Source organism: Miniopterus natalensis, chromosome 5 (genome assembly GCF_054644295.1).
Source record: "Miniopterus natalensis isolate mMinNat1 chromosome 5, mMinNat1.hap1, whole genome shotgun sequence".
Taxonomy (NCBI): domain Eukaryota; kingdom Metazoa; phylum Chordata; class Mammalia; order Chiroptera; family Miniopteridae; genus Miniopterus; species Miniopterus natalensis.
In genome coordinates this window covers 82,188,530-82,212,228 of record NC_142085.1, presented here as the reverse complement: position 1 = coordinate 82,212,228, position 23,699 = coordinate 82,188,530, and the positions used below count along the sequence as shown (strand labels likewise).

The following is a 23,699-nucleotide window of genomic DNA, read 5'->3' as shown; positions in this document are numbered from 1 at the left end:
GCAGCGCGGTGACCCCTACGAGGCCTCGGGCCGCGGACCACCGCCTTGCCGCTGACCCCGCGGCCGGCCGGGCGCCGGGCTGCGGCTCTGGTCGCCCGGCGCGGTGGTGGGGCCGCCCTCTCCCTCCGCTGCGGGTGGTGGCTCCGCAGCCGCCGATGGGTCAGCTGTTGCGAGCGGCGGGTCTGCTCCTATAGCCGTCCAGCTTGTTAGATGGTGGGCTTCCTCCGCGCTGCCTCACCCAACCCCGCGGCGTTATATTTAGGTCGGTTAGAGTCAGGGCTCCCTATGGCGGAGCCTGAATAATCTTCCTATAAGCTCCGGAGGGCAAAGGCCGCCTTGACCCCGAGTTCTCCAGCCTCTGGCTTTGCGACGAGTACATCCGTGTTGGGTTAGCAGAGACTTCGGAGATCCTGGTTTGTTCTCAGCGATAAAGAACAAAGTCGGAGAGTGGAAGAATACATGACATATGGGGCGGGGGTGGGGGAGGCGCTTTACTTGTTACAATAATGCAGATGGTGAACGATACAGTATCCTACGTCGAGCGTGTGATTCTCCCAACGCAGGTGTGCATTTTCAGCAAATGAAGCCTCACAGGTTCCACCGTTAGACTGCACACCAGCCTTTTAGCTGCCAGCTGTGCAAGACAATGAGAAGCCGAAAGGGAACGAGCCTGTCGCACCCGACTTGCCGATTCCTAATCGGAACTGAGGCTGACAGAATGCAGTCATCATGTAGCCCAATAAACTTTTAAGGGAGAAAAAGCTCTGTCAAGACATCTATGCTACTGCGTCGGCAGCTAGATCCAAATTCTAATTCTCACGAGATTTTGTCGTACGTGACGCTCAGCCTACTTCCAACCCGAAATACACGTTCCCTATTTTATGGGATTCAAAGACCATAAATGAAACCACACTCGAAACGGTGTTCTGCATTAGGAACCAAATTGTCAGTTTGGGACTATTCATTTAATCTCTCTGCAGCTTCCTGATGGTCTTCTATTTACAACAAAACAAACAAAACTAGCCTCAATCCTCTATAAGACCTGATATCTCTCTAAAGCTGACAGCCAGCGCACCGTTATGAGTCTCGTATCAAGGAGATTTTTTTTTTTTTAAAGAGTAAGTCATACCTCTTGTATGCAATAGGATCTACATTCTAATTGGAGATCTGCATCAAAAGAAAACTAGCAACAGAGGGCAAATTTTAAGTGCTATTAGTGGTCTTTTTATTTAGATCATGGGCTAATCTAATCAAGAAAAGACATGGGAAGGGACAGGTCCTGAAAAGAAGGGTAGGATTCTGAGGACAGAGGAGTATAAGGGCATTAAAGGTGTAATCAAAAGCACAGAAAGAACCTACGGCACGGACTTCTGGGCTGTCAATGCTACATATCAAACTCATTCTTGATTATATGCATAAATGACTTGAGGGAGGTTACACAGCTAGGCAATGGTCGTGAAAACCAGCACTGGAGTCTTCAGAATTCCCACTCCAGGCTCGGACAGTGTGTGGTGACAGCTTTGAAGCAAAGGGTTTCTTTGGGAGGCAAAGAGGGAAAAGTTTAGAATAAAAAGCTGGTGTGAGAATTTAAAGGTTGGGACTCTTCTGTGCGCCGCGAAATGCAAAACAACGCTCGTGCGTGGTGGCTCCTAGGCGGTTTCTCGTACATTGATTTTGTTTTGATCTTGCTCTTGCATTTGTTTAAATTGCACAATTATTACACAAATGCGTTGTGTCAGTGTTCCTATACTGATTCTGCAGATTAGGGGCAGAGCGTACGGAACAAGGACCTGCACGCTGTTGTTGCCTCTGTTCCTAAACTCTTCGGAGAGGAAGGGAAGTTCCTGCGCTTGGCGGCCCGCGCTGGCCGCGGAGGAGAATTGGCCCTCCGCAGCCACCGTCGGCCGCGTCGGGTCCGTCCAATCAGGGCTCGGTGGAAAGGGGCGGGGCCGAGAGGCGCGCGCTGCGCATCTCGCCGTGTCCGCCGCGGGCGATTCGGGCATGGAGGAAATTTATGCTAAGTTCGTGTCTCAGAAAATCAACAAAACCCGCTGGCGACCGGTCCCTGCGGGGAGCTTGCAGACCGCGGAGACCTTCGCTACGGGCTCTTGGGACAATGAGGTACCCCCCACTCCCGGGCCGGGGAGCCCCCGCCTCCTCCCACCCTCCCGGAACCGCGCCCCGGCCTCCCGCGCGCGAATTCTCTCGCCCTTTCGATCCTGTCGCCGTCCTCCGTGCCCCGGAGTCTCCATCTGGGCCTCGGTTGCCTTGTCCCCCCCAGAGTCACCGACGGTGTTTCTGAGCCTCGATTCCCGTTGTGTTCGGATTGGCCCCGTACCGTCCCCGTTATTCTGAGCGAGGTTGTCGGACAGCAATACACATTTTAACTTTCGAGAGTTTAACGTGTGTTTCATCTCAAGAGAAAACTTTCTGCTTTCCAGGAAAACTGTGTCTTGCTGTGGTCTATCGGAGATTTGGGGAACTTGGACCCCGATGGAGGGTTCGACGGCGACCATCAGCTGCTGTGCGGCGCCCGGCACTGTGGTGACGTCATGGACTTACAGGTAGGTCTGCGTGAGACCCCAGAGCCGAGCGCTTGAGAGCCGAGCCTGACGCGCTTAGGGACGCGAAGGACCTTAGAGGGCGTCCAGGCTCGCCCGGGTTTACGGGAAGCCGAGGTCTGCGTAGGTTGTGAATTTCTAGCATAAGACACTCAGTGGCCGGATCGGGACTGGGGCAGGGCATGCGGATTCAGTCTTGGTTTTTAATCTTTTTTTTAAAGAAATTATCTACTGGGTGTTAAGCACTGTTTTGGAAACTACATAAGTTGATTTAATTCTCTTTGTATGCTCCTGAGTCAGCTGTCGTTCTGTCTGTTTTACCCACGAGAAAACTGACAGTAAGACCTTTTGAGCAAGTACAGTGTGAGGGATACTCTGCAAGGGAACGTGCGTAATTTTGCTCTTTTATTACTCAGCCCCCTAAGGGATTAGTTCCCCCCTTGTAAAGGTTTGTCTAGGCTTCGGCAGTGTAACTTGGAGTTAGGTTTTTAAACCTTGGTCTGTGTGACTTCAAAGTCCCTGCATTTTCTTCTATAGAAAGTTGCCTCTCTGTGGGAATGATACTTTTCTAAAGCTTTATGGTAATGGCCCAAAATTAATTAAATCGATTATAGATGAGTGAGTTTAAGGAAATAAAATTGTTATTTATTTTTACCTTCAGATCCATCCTTACATTTTGTTTGCTTAGCATTTAGAGGCCCTTTGCATTTTAACATTGTTATTACTGCTAATTAAGTTAAACAAATGGGCTTTCTCCCTACTATTTCTGAATCTGTAACAAGCAGGAATTTTCTACTTAGTTTTTCGACCAGGAAAGAATTGTAGCTGCTTCATCAACAGGATGTGTAACAGTTTTCCTTCACCGTCCAAATAACCAGGTAAAGAAATTTTTTTTGAAAACTGAATTTGTATTTTCATTATTTTTAGGAATGCTTCAAGAAGACTGTACTTAATGACACAAATAATAAAATTTTATAGTCTCAAAACATGGAGGAGAAAAGTATTGTTATGTTACCCATCTTTTAATAGATTAATTCTAGAACCATGTTGGTGTGAACTTCTATTGAAATTGGGATATCGCTTAAATTCTGTTAGTTTAGACCTAACAATATAGTATTCTGGCAAGTAATTTTTCTGTAATTCTCTCCTTTAAGTTCTTATTCTGGTTTTGAAGAAAGAGCACCTTCTAGCTCAGGTATCATGAGAAAGGACAGGAATGGCTACTTTGCTTCTGTGGCTAGAACCTCCTTTTTAATTAGAAGAGAGAATACTCTGTACGAAGACTTGACATTTTTTCTTTTTTTAAAATTGAGTTTATTGAGGTGACGTTGGTTAATAAAATTATATAGGTTTCAGGGGGTACAGTTCCACACTACATCATTTGTACATTGTATTGTGTGTTCACCTCCCCAAGTCAAGTCTCCTTCTATCACCATTGACATGTTTTCAATGCTTTCTTGTGTGCCAAAGCCCAAGAGTGCTGACCTTCACTGGGTAGCGGTGAGGGCGATCCTTTACAATAGCCCCACTTGTAATAGGTTTAAGTTGCTAGAAGAAAGTGCTTACTTAGGTTTTGGAATTAATAAAGGTCACCTTGCTTATACCCATGCCTAGAAAATATCAGACCAAGATTTTATTGTTTTTCTTAATGGAGTTATTTAGAAAGCACTGTAGAGAATTATTTCTTAGATGTAGGCTAATTCCCTAAAGAATTTAAAGTTGATTTGAACACACAACTACTTGATACCTAAAAACCATTTCTTTAGTTTGAGATGAGATAAGTTTGGGATATTTTTGAACAATATTCCTTTAGAATCTAATCCAGTGTATACAGAGCTTTGATGGAAGTAGGTTCTGGACTTTCATATTTGGAAATATAAAGGAAAAAGGAGAGAGTGATTTCCTAGAAGGGTGTGAAAGAGAATTTTAAAACACTCTTTAGTTGGAGAAAAGTGCTAGTTTTTAGGACTTTGCTTTGATTGATTGCATCCTTGTTTCTGACTCCTAGACTCTGTCAGTTGGCCAGCAGTGGACAGCAGCTCACTACCACTCGGGTCCAGGCAGCCCTTCCTGTAGCAGTGCACCATGTACAGGTGTTGTGTGTAGCAGCCCAGAGATTGTCACAGTTGGAGAAGATGGTCGAATAAATCTCTTCAGAGTTGATCACAAGGAAGCTGTGAGAACTATAGGTAAGAAAAATCATCTTTTTTTTTTTTTTTTTGGTCCACATAGGAATTGAGCACCTACCTTGCAGGTAGGTATAGCTTAAGTAGGTACAGTGCTAGGCTTTTGAAGGATATAAAAATATACAAAGCAGAATCCCTTTATCAAGATATTTGGCTGGTGTGGGTTATTGGATAAAGAATTGAGGGGCAGGTGACAATTCAATCAAGGTTCTAGACCACAAATAACTAAAAGATGGCACACCTGACAAAGGGAATAGTGTGGAGGCAGGGTAAGGCCATTTAGAGAATGACAGAAGGTATAGTTTGACCTTACTTTAGATACTTATGTAGAGAGGTGAGAGATGAAGCAAAGAAGGTAAATTGGGGCCAGGTTGTGAAGAGTCTAATGCATAGCCATTGAGGTTACATTTTGTTAGGTGGCAGCTAAGGAGCCGCTGAAAAGTTTGAGTAAGCAAGTGATGTACTTCCTGTTGTGCTTTAGAAGGATTATTGTAGTGTAATAATTCTCAACTATGTTTCACAAAGACTTTCCTGAGGAGATTTTTAATAGCCCACCAACCTGGACCTGAATCAGAACCTCTATGGATTGAACTTATGAATCAGTTTTTATGTCGTTTATTATCATTTTTAGTTCTGAGGAGCATCACTTGTTTAAGGACCATTGCCTGGTGGTAGTTTGCAGGAGTGTGACAAAAGTCTATAAGTATATGCTAAATTATATGGTCTAAGTTAAACACTGTAGGAAGAAGGAAAGGACCGTTATAATAATCTTCAAGGACTCATGGAGGAGAGAGTTGGTGAGGATAAGGTTGGATAAATTTGAGATGAGTCAGCAGAATAATACGAGGTCAGAATGAGCTCTGTAGGAAGCACTGGGGTTTGACCCAATAGAATGAATGGAGGTTCTGGGTTAAGCACTATTCAGAAATAAAATTGCATATAGAAGAGCTTGAGCGGGTATCTCAGAAATGGGGAATAACAATCTTCAGTGGAAATAGAGAACTACATATGTAAAAACTCAGCCTTGTCTTTGCAAAACAGCTCAGGTGTCCTGTGAGTGATATCATTTTTCTATCATAGGAGAGTTCATTTTAACACATATATTACTGTATGTTTTTTATAGAGATTAAAGCGTGACCTATTTAAAATTTCACTTGTAATGTTTCAATAAAAAGAACACGATTAAAAAATTAAACAATAATAATTAGAAAAACCCCACGTGATTTAAGATTTTCATGGCACAGGGGACCCATTAACACACATTACTGTTTTCTTAATTTATAGACAATGCAGATAGCAGTACACTCCATGCGGTAACCTTCCTTCGAACTCCTGAGATACTTACAGTAAATTCAATTGGACAGTTAAAAATATGGGATTTCAGACAACAAGGAAATGAGCCCTCTCAGATATTATCACTGTAAGTTTTGATTTGTAATTTCAGTAGTATAATGCAAAATTAATTTGTTCAATCATTTATAGCAATTGACTTTAAACCATAATATATTTTAATTGCATTTTAAAAGAATAATCCCTGTTTAAATTTGATAAAGCAAGTACAGTTTGATGGGTTTGATACTACCATGCTACATTTAGTAGGTATTTTCTGTCTTGATTCAGAGATATCCTTTCTTCTGGAAGGATCATATTTCTTATTTGAAAACAGTGATAAATTAAAGCTGAATTGAATTACTTCTGATTTTTATCGAACCCACAACCTGACTGGGAATGGAACCCATGATCAATTGATGTACGGGAGGACACGCCACCCAAATGAGCCACACCAGCGTATGCTATAATGTTTTTTAAAAGCCAAGAAATGGAAATGTGTTTTTCACATCATGCCATCAGATTATCTTGCTCCCTATGCCTCCAAAATTGAAGAGAGAATGAATAACTTTGGCCTTACCCACCCCCCTTTCTAATATTTAGAAGTATATTTAATGTAGTCAGTTTTTGGACATGATTTAAAATCAGCCAGCAGCTCTAGCCACAAAGTTATCATTTAGTTACTAGAATGAAACATGTTTCATGGGTTATGCAAAGATAAACTCTACTTTACAACATACTTGATGTTATTGTATCTCCCATAAAAGGTCTGGTGACCGAGTGCCACTCCACTGTGTTGATAGACATCCCAACCAGCAGCATGTTGTAGCTACTGGTGGCCAGGATGGAATGTTGAGTATTTGGGATGTTAGACAAGGTACTATGCCTGTGTCTCTGCTGAAGGCTCATGAAGCTGAAAGTAAGTGTTACGGAGATACATACTTTTTTGTTGGGTGAGTTATATGATGTATTGTAAGTAGCTCTCCATAATGGTACATATGGATCGTCTTGCATCATAGATTTTAAAACTGGTAACTGTCAAATTGTTCTACATAAAAATAATTTCAGCTTATATGGCCATGCTCAATGTGTGACAATGCCCTTTACCCATGCAAACAAGCTATTATTTTTAATATTTGCAATCTGTGTGTTCTTCAATTTGCTATTTTGCCTTTTTTCTTTTAACAGGAACAGTAGATACTGGTTTTTGTCTTTTTGCTTGTCTTCTGATATTGGTGGGGGGTTTTTTGGCTAGACAGAATTTTTTTTTTTATATCTCACCCAAATATATGTTTTATAGATTTTAAAGAGAGGAAGGGGGAGAGAGAGAGAAACATCAATTGGTTGCCTCCCTACTCGCCCTGACTGGGGATCAAACCTGAAATCTTTTTGGTGTATGGAACAACACTCCAATTAACAGCCACCCGGGGCTGGACAGAAATTTTTCGTTATATGACCATTGTCTTTGATGTCATGACAGAGTGGATTATGGTTTTAAATTCTGACTTAAGTTTGTATTGATGCTTGAATAAAAGTACAAAAGGACAAACATTATACCAGTATTGCAACTTCTGTTCAATAAGTTTCACATTATTACCTTGGAAAGATAAATGACTTTTAAGTTTATATGTAAGGTAAAGCAAATAAAAGCATAGAAAATTTTGTCTCTCCAATTTATAGCTGTGCCCAGGAAAATAAATGAATGCAAAGGAATAGGATATGCCCTCATAGAGTCTGATGTTGGTTAACCCGGTGGTAATAGAATTACAAACTTTCAGGTCTCCTCTTACCAGCCCCCTGTTAACTGTATTGTTATGCAGTAAACACAAATGTAATGGATTCTAATGTATTACCTTGAATTCATCCTGACTTTTGGCTAGAAATGAAATAAGATGTTTTACAGAGCTTTCTTTTCTAATTTGAAAATAAATACCTAAGAATCTAGATTTGGGCATTTGTTTGTGGCTCTTGAGGTTGTTTTGCTTCACTTTGTTTTAATGAAACAGTATGAATGCACTTTATACAGGGACTCACCCAGAACACATTCCCTTCCTGCTAAGGAAGGTAATTTTTGTTTTGTTTTGTCACGTGATGTTTAATTGTGGTTAAGTGTCAGAATGAAAATTGCCAGCTTGCAGACATGTGCCTTGCATTTTTTATGTTACCCCCCGGGCACTTTCTATGCTGCCTCTTTAAGGTCATCTAACCCAGAATCACAGAGCCCTTGTCCACAGACAACTTGTTTTACCTGCATGCTGCAGAGAACTTCCTAAGGCACCCTGGCCAGTCATTGGCTCCCAGATGTCTATTGGCACACAGTGTTCCCTTAAAGTTTAGAGCTTGAGGAGTCCTCAATCCCAAATTGGCTTCTTAAAAGCCCCCCATCTGAGACTGGACCCCAGATTCTTAGAGCATTTCCAGGTTTTGTTTTGCTAGGAGCTAGTTGCTACTTCTGTGATACAGAAGTGTCCAGAGTCCTGGCATGAGCCAAATTGGACTCTGCCTCCTAGAATTTCATTTGTATATTACTTTTATGGTCTTCTCTTTAAGTCTTTACAATAATATAACTTGCATATATTAATAACACAGGAACTGAAAATAAGAGAACTTAAACTAATTTTTAAAAAGTTGTTTTTTTTTTCCAGAATTATCCCATTGCCATACTTTTACCTTAAAAAAAAATGTAATAGTTCAAATGATTAACATTTATTTTCATTCTTTTGCTGGCCCAGTATACATGTAGATTTACTTGGCTTCTTTATCCTAGCTACATGTTATAGCCTTTTGGGGGGTTATAATATGGTTTAATTCTGAAGCCTTTGATTTTTATCACAGACTTGGGGTTTGAAGGTGTGTGATGGAGGTTAATGGGAGATGGTACCTAGAAGAGATAGGGCTTTAATGTTTGTTCAACTAATCTGCACAGCATAAGCTTCTTGGTTCTTGTCTTTTAGTGTGGGAAGTTCACTTTCACCCATCCAACCCCGATCATCTATTTACCTGCTCTGAAGATGGATCCCTGTGGCATTGGGATGCCTCCACAGACATGCCTGAAAAATCATCACTCTTTCACCAGGGTAAAAGTGGCTTTTTGTTTGTTTTTTGTTTAATTCTCACTCAAGGATATTTTTTCCATTGATACTTTAGAGAGAGTGGAAGGGAGGGCGGGGCAGGAGAGAGAGAAAGAGAAACATTGATCGGTTGCCTCTACCCCAACCTGGGATCAAACCTGTAACCTGGGCATGTCCCCTGACCGGGATTGAACCCATAACCTCTCCATGTATGGGACGACGCTCCAACCAACTGAGCCACACCGGCCAGTGTCACTGTGGCTATTGTATGGAAAATGGACTATGGGGAGAGGAATGGTAAAAGTGGAGGCAGGGAGACCAGGTAGGAGATTAGCACAGTGGTTCTAATAATGTTAATTTCACAGTATTGAAATGTAATGTAAAATATAGGAGTGGTAAAATGAAAAACCAAGGGGAAATCTAAAACTTTTCCAGAAAAAATTGCAGAGAAGTATGGATTATGTAGAGCATGCAGCATGTTTGTACTAACTTCATTTATGGAGAAAATAATAACTCTGTCTAAGGATAACTAAGCACTTGGTTTTTACTTACTTCCTCCTCTGCCCCTACTACCTAACATTTGAAATTTTACTGTTTGAAGAACCTTTGTTAGGCTAGAAATAAAGCCATTTACTGTATTCTGTGTCTAGTTTTGCAGGCACAGTGTTAGACACTGTGAAAGGATAAAAAAGTCACCACCTGTGCAGCCTATTAAAAAATACTTAGTTTTGCCAGGCTCAGCGGTTGAGCATGGGTCGGATTCCTGGTCAGGGCACATGCTGGCATTTTGGGCTGGATCCCCAGGAGGGGGCGTGCAAGAGGCAGGCGATCAATGATGCTTCTATCTCTATATCCCTCTCCCTCTCTCTCTAAAAATCAATAAAAACATATTTATAAAATAAAGGGTAAAAAAAGATCTTAAGAAAGTTGTCTCATTTTATTTTTCCCCATATTTATTCCACTTCTGGCCATTTTGCTACAGTTCTGGCACTTTCCATTAAAGAATGAACAGAGAGACAGGGTCAAAGTAAATCTGCTTTGCCTGAAGACTTCAAATTTGATAGGTGTGTTAGCCCATGGAAACTTGAGTATTTAATGTCACCAAATAAAATGGTGATGTGTAGTAATGGAACAACCAGCTGTTGTTCTGAGAATTATACAAGTTTTAAGTCGTCGCCTGTTAAAAATGTCAGTAGAGTTTTGGATGTTCACTAATATAAAGTAAGTCCTGAAAGATTTCTCCCCCCTTTGTTTTTCTCCCAGGAGGAAGAAATAGTACTTTTCTGTCTCATAGCATTAGTAACCAGGCTAACGTTCACCAATCTCTCATAAGCTCCTGGCTCAGCACCGATCCTGCAAGAGACCGAATTGAGATCACAAGTTTGCTTCCCAACAGGACTTTGTCTGTGAACAGTTTGGACGTTTTAGGTCCTTGTCTTGTTTGTGGAACCGATGCAGAAGCAATTTATGTTACTAGACAACTTTTTTCATGAAAATATTGTAATTATAAGATTTTAGGTAAAAACATACAATTAGCCCTTAAATTCTAACTTCTGTGCAAATTTTTATTATTGAAAAAGTGTGAAATTTCAGGGGTGGCACCAGTAAACTCCGGCTAATGGCAGTGCTCAGTTTTGGATTTTGTTAGTTGGATATTCCCCAAACAGTTGTAGAATCTGATAGGGGACTGATGGCAAAAGAACTGGAACGAGTGGCAGAGCATCAGCTTCAGAGGGATCCTTGAGTTGGTGAAGACACTGCCTTCAAACACTCCTGGACAGTTGCTGCTCTTCATTTCTGATGTTGTAAGATGCAAATCACCAACGGGTTCCTATCCTTTTTGTCAATGGTATGTGGCATTAGCCAGTGCTAATGTTTATTCTTTTTATTGCAAATCCATTCACATTTTATTTCTTTAATAATTTTAATAAACTTGTCCAGAAAGAATTTAGAACAAAAACCTGACATTTTTTCAGAGGTGAAAATGTTCTGACAGGTCCCTTTATTAGAGTATGTTTGAACAGAACTCTATCAGCTGCTTATACCCAATGAAAAAAAAGAAAAATACATTTTTCCTAAGGATTTTTAATTTTTGTTTAGTTTTATAGTATAGTTGAAAATTGCTGAACTGGACATTGTGCAATAAAATAGAATTTGACATTGATAAGTGAGCCGACTTCCAAACTAAAACTTAATGGGAAGGTGTCCGAGACTAGGGTGCTGGTGTGGGAAGAGGAAAGGATTTTGCCACCTTAATCCTCATCTGAAAGGTTGGTTATTATTACCTACTGTGGTGTTTTAAGACAATAGTATGACATTGTCTTTCCATAGTTAGATTAAATGCATGATTGAAGTGTGTTCATGTACTTTATAATTCCATTAATAGTAATTATGGTAAAATTTTGCTTTTTTCCTGATATTTTCAAATTTTTTATTTTGCTACCTTATCTAAGGGTTTTTTGTTTCTGTTTCTTTGTCAGTATTTAAAAATGGAATACTTATGTGCATCTGCATTTTTATACACATTTTGCTCAAAAATGTCTTATTAAAGATAGTAACTTTGAATTCCAAAGAATCAGAAAGAAAATGTTGCTGATAGGAATTTTTAATCTGTTTATAATTTTATTGCTGGGATCAATTTTTAAGACTTTCTGTTATTACAAAAGTAATTACAGAAAAACAAATAGTCAAAAGAAAATTTTAAGTACTTATAACCTCAGACAATTAAGTCTTTCATATCCTTTTTATCCACCAGTTTGTATAATTTATTTTGTGAAAATGAAATATACATATTTGTAGATGTACATTCCCTACCAGTAAACACACGGGTTCAGTCATATAAACATAGCTATGAATTTTCCTTTGACTTCATATTTCCATTTGTATGACTGTCTTGCTGCAGCCTAAGCTACAGTGGCCCTCTTCATCCAGTACAAGCACCCTCCCATTATAGTTAGTGGGCTAACATTCTTGCTCTGAGTTGAAGACCCTAGCTCCCTTGTGGCATATTTTCCATGTTCTGCCTCCACTTTCATCTGCATTATATGCTGCTGAAAAGTTTGAAGGTTTCATACATGTTAGCACCCTTCTCAGTTTCCAGCAGCGACATACATAATTTCCCTTGGCCATTATAGTAACGGTAGAGAGAAGGAGCCAGACATCTAGGTGTAGAATATTAGCTTGCACTGGAAACAGTTTCAAGTTTGAAGCTTTGCTTTGCTTGGACTAGAAATAGTTTCAAGTTTGAAGCTTTGCTTTGCTTGGACTGGAAACAGTTTTAAGTTTGAAGCTTTGCTTTGCTTTAAGGGTACTTAAAACCATATGTAAAAGAAAGTTCATTTGAATAGTGTTACATTCAATACATTTAATAACAAACATAAGCTTTATGTACTGTAAGTGAAACCTTAATATATGAGTTTGCTCATTGTCACTGCCTTTATTCATGCAACTATCAAATAGTTTTTTTGAAGGCTGCAGGATCTCAGAGGTGGAAGGCACTTGGGGGGCGTCTCCAACCTAAATCTAATCTCCCTTCCACAGCATTCCCAACAAATTCTCATCCACATATTTGAAAACATTCTATGCAGCTTATCCTCATTTGGACAGCACTAGCTGATCCAGCCATGATGTGTATGTGAGTGGGACTCAGAATCGTCCTGTAAAAAAAAAAAAAGAATCATGTTATTGTGGGTTAATAATGATCATGTGAAACTGCTATGAAACAAAGCCCATCACCAATCCATTTATTGAATTTGCATTATGTTGGAGTACTTTATCACAAGATTTCACTAAATAAATGAGTTTTCATATACTGAATTGAAATAGGCTTCCATTTATCTTCTTTTTTCGAGAGCCACAAAAAAATTTTAATACCTCTCATTCAAAAATTCCTCTCATATTCAAAATCACATATTGTAGCTACTTTGGGGTAAAACTTCTCAATCCCTTCAGTGGTTTCTTATGGGCAAGGATTCCTTCCCAGCCTTTCTTGCCCTACTTGGCTAGATCCTGCTTACCCTTCTGGACTCCTTTTAGGTGTCATTTTCTCAAGAAAGCCTTCCTTGGTCTCTGACAATCTGAGTGAAATTGTACTCTTTCTAAAGCCCATTGTGCAGAGCTTATATTGTGCTTAGAGCAGGGTGGTAAGCAGCCTGTCTCCCTCTACTGGACCACATGCTGAAGAGCAAAGCCCATGTCTTAGTGTTGTATTGACAATATTTAATACTATATCTGGTCCATAGTAAGCACTGACTTAGTGCAAACTGAACTGAACTAAATTCACAATCTTGTTTGCCTTTTAAAAATACTCCTATTGCCCAGCCAGGTGTGGCTCAGCGGTTGAGCATCAACCTAGGATCCAGGAGATCACAGTTTGATTCCTGGTCAGGGCACATGCCCGGGTTGTGGGCTTGATCCTCAGTTGGGGGTGTGCAGGAGGCAGCCGGTCAAGATGACTCTCTCATCATTGATGTTTCTATGTCTCTCCCTCTCCCTCCCTCTCTCTGAAAATGAAGATAAATTTTTTTAAAAATTTGAATAAAAATACTCCAATTTCCAAAGGCCAGCTTTAAAGTATTACTTCCAAAATGAACACTTTTCCAGTTGGTGTCTGCCTCACTTGAGAATGTGATGGAAATCTTATCCTGATTTTGGGTACAGTATCCTTTTGTAATGCTGTCTTAGTTTAATAATTCTGACATTTGTCCAGTTAGACTGCTGACTATTGAACTTAAACTCTTTAAGTTTCCATACATGATACTCCTAAGCCATACTTCCCAACTGACTTAAGGCAGGTGGTTTTGGTCCTTACTGTAGGTCCATCCTTGTTCTAAGAAGACACATTTTATTTCAGTATAGGAAAGAATGAACAATCCCCTCTAAATCTTTTCTTGAGAAGCAAAGTATTTCCAGAATTGCCTCGCATACTTTCTATACTCTCATCCTGTTGGTTAGGAAATAGGTTAAATGGATTGGGGTGCTTAGGCCCACTCCTAAAGTCCTATCAGTGACACATGAATCATTGGTATTTGGCTACAGGCACTGAAATATGTATAAACCAACCTAATTTGTTGACATTCTGCCCCATTTATTCACAAGACTGTTGTGAGAAAACATCTGTACCATAGCTATCATCCTATAAAAAATTCAGCATAATTGAAAAGTTCCTCATCCTGAGTAACACTTCTGTTTCATAGTATTGTGGAAATGTGCTTTTAATAATCCATTCGAGAATCTTGTCCAAGAAGCATGCTAAGTTCACTACTTACAGTTTGTACCATTTAGGCTTATGGTACCAGTGTGCTATCTGGCTCCCTCTAATTAGATGGTCTGAAGCAATAGCAGTGCTCTTCCTTTACAGATGTGAAACCTAGGGAGATCCAAACTATGACATGCAACTATCGAAACTATTTCGTTGGCATCCTGAACCATGACTGATGTTAAGTGGCAATACAGAACAACTAACAGCTACATCCTCGACTGCAGTCTTCTCAGCATCAAAACAAGCCCCATTTCTCTACGCTGGAGGTGTACATGGAGGGATGTGTGTGGTGAGAAGGGAGGAGAAAGACTAGAATCTAGCTGGCCACATAAAAATTTTCAATTAATTAAAAATAATGTTCAGTTCCAAGCTGTCATGACAACTTTGGGGAACCGTAGCTGACAGCCCAGCCCAGCAAAGCCATCAGAAATGCATTCGCTGTCAAAACAATTTTTGTGCAGGCCATGGATGGATGAAGCTAAAGTGTAATTAATACTAGACTGTAAAATAATAGCTACAACAAATCCAACAGTTTTTACCCCAGTGCACAGTATGGAATGAACTTAAATTTAAAAATCACTGCCAGGGAGGTCATGTAAGCAGAGATACCCTAGTAGCAATGAGTGCACCCAGGCCCCAGATTGGTTTCTAATGCCATTCTCCAATAAAAGGAACCAGGGCTCCTGGGAGGGGTCAGAAATATACACCATAGCTTTCCGCGCCTTGTAGTGCCAGAGTGTAAGGAAGTTCTAAAAAAAAACCATAAAAATAGAAAGTGCAGAGTAATGGGAGTATGTCAAAGGGACACAGAAGCCAACTGGAAAAGCTCCCAGTAGCCAAAACTGGAACAATCTGCTCAACAAAACAAAGTAACCGAAGTATAAAATAAACATCCGTGAGCCCACAATGCTGTAAATAAATGCTTGAATAAATAAACGGGGGAGGAGAGACAAATGTGATGGGAATTCTAAACAATTTACACAGATCCTCTGCCCCCGAGGAGGCTGCTCCTGGTCCAGAGCCTTCCGCATACGGAGTCCCCGGGGGGCGCTGCGCTCAGGGCCTCGCCGGCTCTGCGGCCTCCCTTCCGCGGGCGCTCCCCTGCGCCTGCAGTCACCCGAGAATGAAATGGGGCCCGAGTCTAAAAAAAAAGAGAAACCCCAAACTGCGACTTCACGAAGCACGGGAGAGGCGAGCAGACCGGCTGGATCGAGGGTTTTCATCAGCAATCCCAAGACCTAGTGGAGGCCGACGCGGCCCCCGCGGCCCCCCGCGGCCGCCCCGCAGCCGTCCCGCGCCCCTGGTCAGCGGTTCCTGGCCTTCCACCCCACCCCCACCCGCGGTGTCGGCTTCTTTGAACCTTGTATGGCAGGTTCTCTCTGGCTCGCTTCCTTCCTTTCCCTGCCCTTCTGTCCCCCTACCTCGTAGGAGTCCAGTGTTAGAAAGCGATTCAGCCAGCTCCTTGACTTATCGAGGCATTTCCCCAGAAACTCATCTCTGGAGATGTTTGTCTTTACGCTCAAACCGAGAAGTTCCATGGACTAGTGACAGGTGACAAGGCTGTGGGTGGTGCCCTCCTCCAGGTGCAGTCCTGCTGGGAAGGGCAAGCAGGGCTGTGGACACAGGCGATTCGTGTACTTTTGAGGCTGAAAGGGACGCTGGAGGTTACTTAGTCCTTCAGCTGGAGAAGGTGAGAACCAGGGCTACCGGGCGAGCGCCTGGGTCAAACCCCCACCGGTGCAGGCCCCGTGCGCGCGGGGCGTAGGTCTCCGACCAGCGGCTCGCCCAGTGTAGCCTTTCCTTTTAACTGAGGCGGTCACCTTTGAACTTCTGGATACAGCAGCCAGAAACTAACATCGGGAAAAGAAGTCTTTAAATTTTTTTTTTTTTTAGTGGGCTCTAGTAGAAAGATGACGAAAGGGGATATTTCAAAACAGCAGCCTGCGTCCGTTGTCAAGGGCGGCACGGGCGCGGCGCTCGACGGCGCGGCCGGTGCTCCGCGCGGGCGCCCGCGATGCCGGCCGGCCCGCCTTTCCCGCCCGGCAGAAAGCAGCCTCGCGGTCACGGCACTCCGGCTGCGGCGGTAACGGCTGCTCTACCGATCTGGTTGACAGATACTCTCCAAACGCTGTTATTCTTTCTTGGTTCAAGAATATATTACCTGGCTGATTCGGAAAATAAACACGGATTTGCGAGGCGGAAGAGACATAAGCAAAAATCATTTTATTTCACAGCCTCTAGAAATCCCGAACCCTGACGTCCACAGCGAGGGGTCAGGCGGGGGCAGCTCACTGCCGTTTCCCTCAGAGTTAAGCTCCTGGACACGCGCGTCTCTGTTCTATGCCCGTCCATGGAGAGAGCTCCGCTGAGGTCCGCGCGTGGGCTCGGGCGGGCGAGAGCTCGCGCCCACGGGCCGGGCCGAGTCACCTGGGCAGCGTCGGGCGGGGGCGACCCGGGGCGACGGTGGCGGACGCGCCGGGCGGCGGGCGGCGGACGGGAGGCCTCGGGCGGCGCTCTCCCGAGGCGGCCCAGCGGGCAGAAGCCCCCAGTCCTCGGCCCCCGCGCAAGCGACGCCGGGAAATGCCCACATCCGGGAAACCTGCGGCGGAGCGCGGCGGCGGCGGAGACACCGGGAATGGAAAGCAAGATGGCGGCGGCAATGGCCTGGTGCTGAGGGGCGAGCCAGGTCCCCGCGACCCTCGCGACGGGCAGCGCTGGCCCGCGGCAGCCCCCCGGCGCCTCTCCCCGCCCTGCCCCACCCGGGATACTTGGGGTCCCCGGGAGGGGTTCCGGCCGCCTCAGCGCCCGCCCCCCCCAGCCCGCGGCCGCTGTCCAGGGGCCCCGCGCTCCCGTGCAGGTAGGTCCGGGGCTGGCCTAGCGGGTGGGGCGCACTTTCTCCTTCGGAGCCGGAGTCGGCGGGCGGTGGCCGCCGGGGCCCACGCCCATCGCCGCTGGCGGGCCTCCAGGGGCTGCTGCGGGCGGCGCGGCGCGGCCCGGTGCGGGCCTGCCTCGGCTGTGGCGGGGACGCGAGCGGAGCCCTGCCTGGCGAAAGCGAGGGTTGGCCGCGCCCGGGGCCGCAGGAAGAGAGCCGCAGGCTTGCGGCCTGGGAGGTGCTGGCAGCTGGGAAGAGCCCCCTTTGCCCGAGGCCTGGCGGCTACTGTCTGCGGACCCGCAGCGCGCCCGGTCAGCGTGTGTAGGAAGGAAGGAGAGCGCCAGGCGGTTCCGGAGGGAAGCTGCGGGGCAGGGGCTGCGGTTCTTTGCCTCGTACCGGGACCTGCTCCGGGATAGACCTTGAAGAAATCCTGGGGATTTCTGTTTCCAGGCCACTGCAGTGTTAGGCTACCGTTCGTAGTCCGAAGGAGTGGGAGAGGCGGGGGGCTCTTTATGTAATAAGAGTGTGTGAGAGTGAAGGAAAGGGGACGGAGGGGAGCGCTGTTTATTATATAAACTCCGGGAAGGACTTGCGTGTCATAGCGTGGCTCTCAGGTGACTTCACCTAACCCCATTCTCCGACTTCTCCAACTGAGAGTTATTTTCTAAGGGAACCAAGTTTAATGTTTGTCGACCCATATGTTAATACGACTTAAAGGATGTCGTCATGTACAAGCGATTCATAAACCCGGTGAGGAAGAATCTAGGCTCTTTTGGGGGGTGGATTCGAACGCCCGGGATCATGAAGCTTGCCAGGCCTTTGTGGATTATTTAGGAAGTTTAAACATTTTTTACCGAAGTTCCTCCGTGAAGAAGAATTATAATTAGAATGAATGTTCTCTGTTCCGATCATCTACATTTGTGATTTAACTAAGTTCGTCTCTTTCCTTTCCTGAGTTGACAGGCAGGTAAAATGGGCTAGTTGATTCCCTAAGGCAGTGGAGGAATTTGATTTAGAATAAAAAGTAGCACTGTGTTCCTCGGATCAGCTGCTGTTGCGAGAAACTGGATCATGGTGCGTGCTGGGGAAGGCAGTCTTTCCAAGCCTGAGTATTTATTGAACATGCCTTGCCACTCTCTAAAAGCAGATAAAGGAATACTGCTACTTTTTTTTTTTTTTTTTTTTGTATAATAGTATCTGGATTTCTTTCTATAGATTTTTTATTTTTTTTAATGCTAGTCCTTGATGTTCTATATAAACGTAGCCTTGGAATTGTTCCAACTCAGGTTATTTAGTTTTCATTCTGCATGTTAGATTTAGATTCGTGGGTGATTTTTGTAGACCACATAGTTAGTTAGTCAGCGAACAACACTTTTATCAAGTAGAAATGGCAGTCATTTTTCAGCATGAAGATAAATTACAGTGATTGTCTTCACTTTTGATTAGTTAATTCTTAGAAAGCTAATTGAAGAAAATGTCATTATGCAGAGATTCTTGAATATTGCCGTCTAAACAACTAAGACTGCGCTGCTAAGAAATGGTACGTGTGACTGTTGTTGTAACTGATTTAGTCAGAGCATTGAGATAGGCCATCTGTTTTATAAACCTAATTCTACCCAAGGTAACACTCTGAAATCTTTTTAGGTAATGTTACCTGTCGTATATATATATATGTATATATATACGTGTGTGTGTGTGTGTGTGTGTGTGTGTATATATATGTATGTATCCTCTCTGAATCTGTAATCTAGTAGGAAAAATAAGACAAGTATTAGAACAGGGCAAAAACAAATTTTACTTTACCATGCAAAGTGCATTTAGATTTCAGAGGAGAAGTATAACAACCGGCAGTTCAATGAAAGCTTCATGAAGGAGGCATTTGAATGGCACCTTAAAGATTGGGTCTAGCTGTGGCTGGTATGGCTCAGCTGGTTGGGCATCATCTGGTGCACCAAAGATTGCCAGTTCAATTCCTGGTTGGGGCTCATACTTGGGTTGTGGGCTTGATCCTTGGTGGGGGGTGTGGTGGGGGTGTGCAGGAGGCAGCTAGTCGTTTCCCTCTCACATCAATGTTTCTCTCTCTCTTCTTCTCCTCTATGAAATCAATAAAAACATTTTTTATATAAAGTACATTATGGGTATCTGTTTGTGTCAGTACATTTAGATAGAACTGCATCATCCTTTTTAACATCTGCTTCACCACATTATGCAGATGTACTGTGAGTTACTTGAGCAATTACTGATGAGCATCTAGATTGATGTCATCCTTTGCTGTTATAGATGATGCTGTATCTGTATTCTGACACTCATGTGCATGTTCCTTTAATTGTATTGCATCGCTACTCTCAGTCCTTGTTCAAGCCGTAGGTAAACCTTGTCACTCCAGCCATTTCATCCCTCAGCGACAGGTTTTGAGAGAATTAAATGTCCAAGTTCACATTGCTAATAATTAACAGAACAAGCACGTGAATACTTTTTCTTGTTTTCCTTTGCAAGTGATGTGCTTTTTTTTTTTTTTTTTTTTTGACAAACTAGAGCATACCCAAAACAAAACAGGGTAATTAGGTGACTGGGGAAAGGGTCTTTGAGGAAGTCACAGGACTGAGGCCTAAATGACAAGAAGGCGATATCTATATCTGTCTATAGACATCTTTATGTAACATGAGTGGTGATTACTTCTAATGAAAATAGGCTCCCATAGATGATACTGAGCAATGTTTCACATCCCAGTGGTACAACTTACAAACTATTTTACTCAAACTCTCTGAACCTCAGTTTCCTCGTCTACAAAGTAGAGATAGTAAACCTACCTCACAGGGCTATTAGGATGGTTAGAATGTAGGCAAAGTTGTTTAGCATCGACTCATCACAGGCTTGCAACACACCCTGAGTGAGATTTCATGATGCTCCACGTAAGGAAAACATTAACAGAATGGCTTTCTTGAGTTAGTGATTTCCCTACCAGTGGGGACATTTAAGTAGACCTTAGGTGACTATTTTCAGTGTATGATAGAAGACATTCATGCATTAAGTGAGAAATAAGACAGTTTATCCTCAGAGGTTCTTTCTGTGTCCCACGTTGTGATAAGTACTGTCTCTAGAGTCCTAGTCCACAGTTTTGGAAATAAACCCAGGCATCTGTTTTAAAGCATAAAGCTGCCTTCTGGACTAGTGATTTAAAACCTTTTTAAAGCAACAATACCCTTTTTCTAAAGAAATATTATGTTGAAGTCTAATTTGTGATGTCTAAAATTGGAGCCGCTAGGTGAAGTTAATGAGAGGTTGCTGTTGAATTGTGCACTTATTAATCCCTTGCATTTGCATATATTTTAATACTTACTAAAGCATTCTTAAAGTTATCTTTTATCATTATAACTACTACTTTATATAATTTTATAGATTAAGAAATAGGCACAGAGAGGTTAAGTAACTTGTCCTTATCATTCGGTAATCCATAATGGAGCTAGAACTATAACCTAGGACTCTACCTCCTAAATCAGTGGGGTTTCCCCCCCAATTCAAGATACTGCTTTATCAGTTAATTACTTTATAGCTTTTATTTATTTTTTCTTTTATAGGGTTAATTATTTAAATTGTAAAGAATTTCAACATTCTTGGAGACTTCTGCAAAGGATCTTTTTCAGTTTTGCTCAAGAGAAGGCCCTGAATCTATCAGGTCGCTCTTAAAGTCCTTTGTGTGGGTTATACATATAGATGTTTTCATGAAGAGAAGTGAAAAGCCAGAAGGTTATAGACAAATGCGGCCTAAGACCTTTCCTGCCAGTAACTACACTGGCAGCAGCCGGCAAATGTTGCAAGAAATTCGGGAATCCCTTAGGAATTTATCCAAACCATCTGATGCTGCAAAGGCTGAGCATAACATGAGTAAAATGTCAATTGAAGATCCTCGACAAGTCAGAAATCCACCCAAATTTGGGACTCATCATAAAGCCTTGCTGGAAATTCGAAACTCTCTACAACCATTTGCAAATGAAACAAGTCGGAGTACTTCAGAGGTTAATCCACAAATGCTTCAGGATTTACAAGCTGCTGGATTTGATGAGGTAAGAACTTTTTTTAAAAACAAAAGAAAGGATTTTTCTGACTCGGTACTATTACATTACACATTTTTGGTGATCTCCTACCTAAATGTTTCCTTTGAGAGAGTATAACATGTACACAAATTTGTATATTCTGTCAATGAAAAATGTTCTCAATTTCATTAATTATTAAAACAAAATAATGATTATTTCTGTAGTTTTCTCTGTGGTTTCTGGGATTTAAAGGTCAAGCCATGAAGAAATGCAGTTGAAGAAAGCCATTGGCGAGGGCATCTGTTTGTGTGCGAAAGAGAAATATAATTAGGGATTTCATTAAGCAGTTATATTCACATCGCTCTCAGGTCCAAATGCTAACTTTTATAAAAACTAAAAATTTGCATGTTGATCAATCTCTTAGAATTTCAGAATTTTATTTTAATTAAATTTCTGTTCATGTTAATATCAAGTCTTTAATATTTACTTTCAGAACTCATTTAAAAAGTTTTTCACAGCACATATATTTAATCATATTTTGTTTAGGTATTAATAAAATGTATTTTCCATGATCATATATTTTATATGAATATTTTAGGTGGCATAAATCATGTTAGATAAAAATTGCCTGTAAAAATATTTTAACGTGAACAGGGTGGGGCAAAAGTAGGTTTACAGTTGTATGTGAAACAGTTTATTCTTGTATTATTATTTATTAATTATTGTATTATTTTCCATACAAACAACTGTAAACTTACTTTTGCCCCACTCTGTATATAAAAAAATAAAAGCCAGCATAATTATCACAGGCTAAATTCTGGTACATTTTACAAGAATATGGTTCTCACAATATTGAAAAAGGATGGTGGGTGGCAACTTTCTTGCCAACTGAGATGGCACTGCCATGTGATAATAGCATAAATACAGTTCACTTGACTTAACCAGTTTTAAAGTTAAACACTTCCCGATGAATTTTAATTTGGGGTGATTTGTATTATTTTAAATTTATACATAACGTGAGACTTACTAATTCCTTTATATTTCACTACAAATTTGCAAAGTCTGATTGGCATAAAATGTGACCAATACTGTACTTTTATATCAGTTAAAGATTGGGTTTGGCCGCTTTAACAAAAATCCAAATAATACTTTAAACAAAATAGTTACTCAGTTTTCGATACCTAGCATTGGTTCAGTCTCTTAAAGATTTCAGAACCAGTCACTCTTGGGAGTTTCTTGAATTTTCCTTCTTGGTGGCAGCCTGCTCTAGAACAGGTAGCGTATCTATTCAGAACGTAGGAAGGACCAGTACCTAAAGCAGGGATAGCAGCATTCTTCCAGAAATCCTTGCTTTTGTCTCATTGGTCAGAATTTTCATGTAGCCAATGTAGCTATAAGGAAACTTCTTCTACCTTACTCAGTAACATTTTCCAAGAAAGGGAGAACGGATCTTGAGTGGACAACCTGTCTCTGCCACAACTTTTTTTGGTTGGTCACATACTCATCTCTAGTCATTTCACATAGGAGGATTATCTGTCAGTAGCCTGTTTACCCAGTAGTCTTATTAAGCCATTTCTCATTTAAAAATATTATTTGAAATACTAAGTCCTTAGGACAAGTAAGTAGCTGCCTGCCTCTTGAGAAATACATGTCAGTATACTTTCTGCATGTTAGTGTGTAACTTATGTTTCCATATAACATAGAATGACAAGGGGCAGAGCAGGAAGACAGCTTACACCTGAGATGAGGCGCTGTGTTTATCTGCTTTTACCTGGTTTCTTATTTAATCCTCTCATCAACTCTGTGAGTCTATTACAGATGAAGAAATTGAGCTCTGAAATGTCAAATAACTTATCCAAAGTTCACACAGTTCTAAGTGGGACACACAAATCTACAATCACTGGAGTGTATTTTTCCTTCTGAGCAGGAAAAGCAAAAGCATAGTAATGTGGGGCTGCTGGAATTCAAACTCAGTTGTTTGGTTTCAAACTCTGCTTTTTCCATCATACCATCTAGCCTCCTACAGTCTTCATCACGTAATCATATATAGTGTAAGTGTTTTTCTTCTATCATCTGTCCTATATTTATGTCCTTGTAAATAAAGTTCTCTGAACATGTAAGCTCAAGGAAGATAGGAACCAGAACTACAAAGCTTTTTTACTAGTAAACACAATGGCAAGGTGCTTAATAAAATGGTTTAACAATACAAAAGAGTGGTTTTCAATATTTTTGAATGGTACCTTTTTATAACAATCTGATAGTCTCTATTCATATAAGAATGAAATTAAGAATGAGAAATAATCAGCATCATATTGTTATGATTGTACCTGGAAGAAGTTAATTCTAGAAGAAAAAAGTAATGTTACACAGAAGTGAAAATATTAAA

The 23,699-nt window shown here is 41.8% G+C and overlaps 2 protein-coding genes across 2 annotated transcripts in view; both read left to right on the top strand.

The window, feature by feature from the left end:
- Positions 1-1,958: 1,958 nt before the first annotated feature.
- Positions 1,959-12,969, top strand: NUP43 (nucleoporin 43). The gene is made up of 8 exons (XM_016223976.2): positions 1,959-2,121; positions 2,442-2,564; positions 3,362-3,439; positions 4,570-4,750; positions 6,032-6,167; positions 6,844-6,995; positions 9,031-9,153; positions 10,411-12,969. Exons 1-8 carry the CDS (start codon positions 2,002-2,004, stop codon positions 10,638-10,640), a joined length of 1,143 nt encoding a protein of 380 aa, XP_016079462.1. The 5' UTR covers positions 1,959-2,001; the 3' UTR covers positions 10,641-12,969.
- A 4,219-nt stretch (positions 12,970-17,188) lies between these two features.
- Positions 17,189-23,699, top strand: part of LATS1 (large tumor suppressor kinase 1) — a 29,327-nt gene continuing 22,816 nt past the window's right edge. Inside the window, exons 1-2 of the mRNA XM_087817683.1 lie at positions 17,189-17,264; positions 20,858-21,343. Coding sequence (XP_087673809.1) covers positions 21,002-21,343 — 342 coding nt within the window. The 5' untranslated portion in view covers positions 17,189-17,264; positions 20,858-21,001. The remainder of the gene's footprint in view (positions 17,265-20,857; positions 21,344-23,699) is intronic.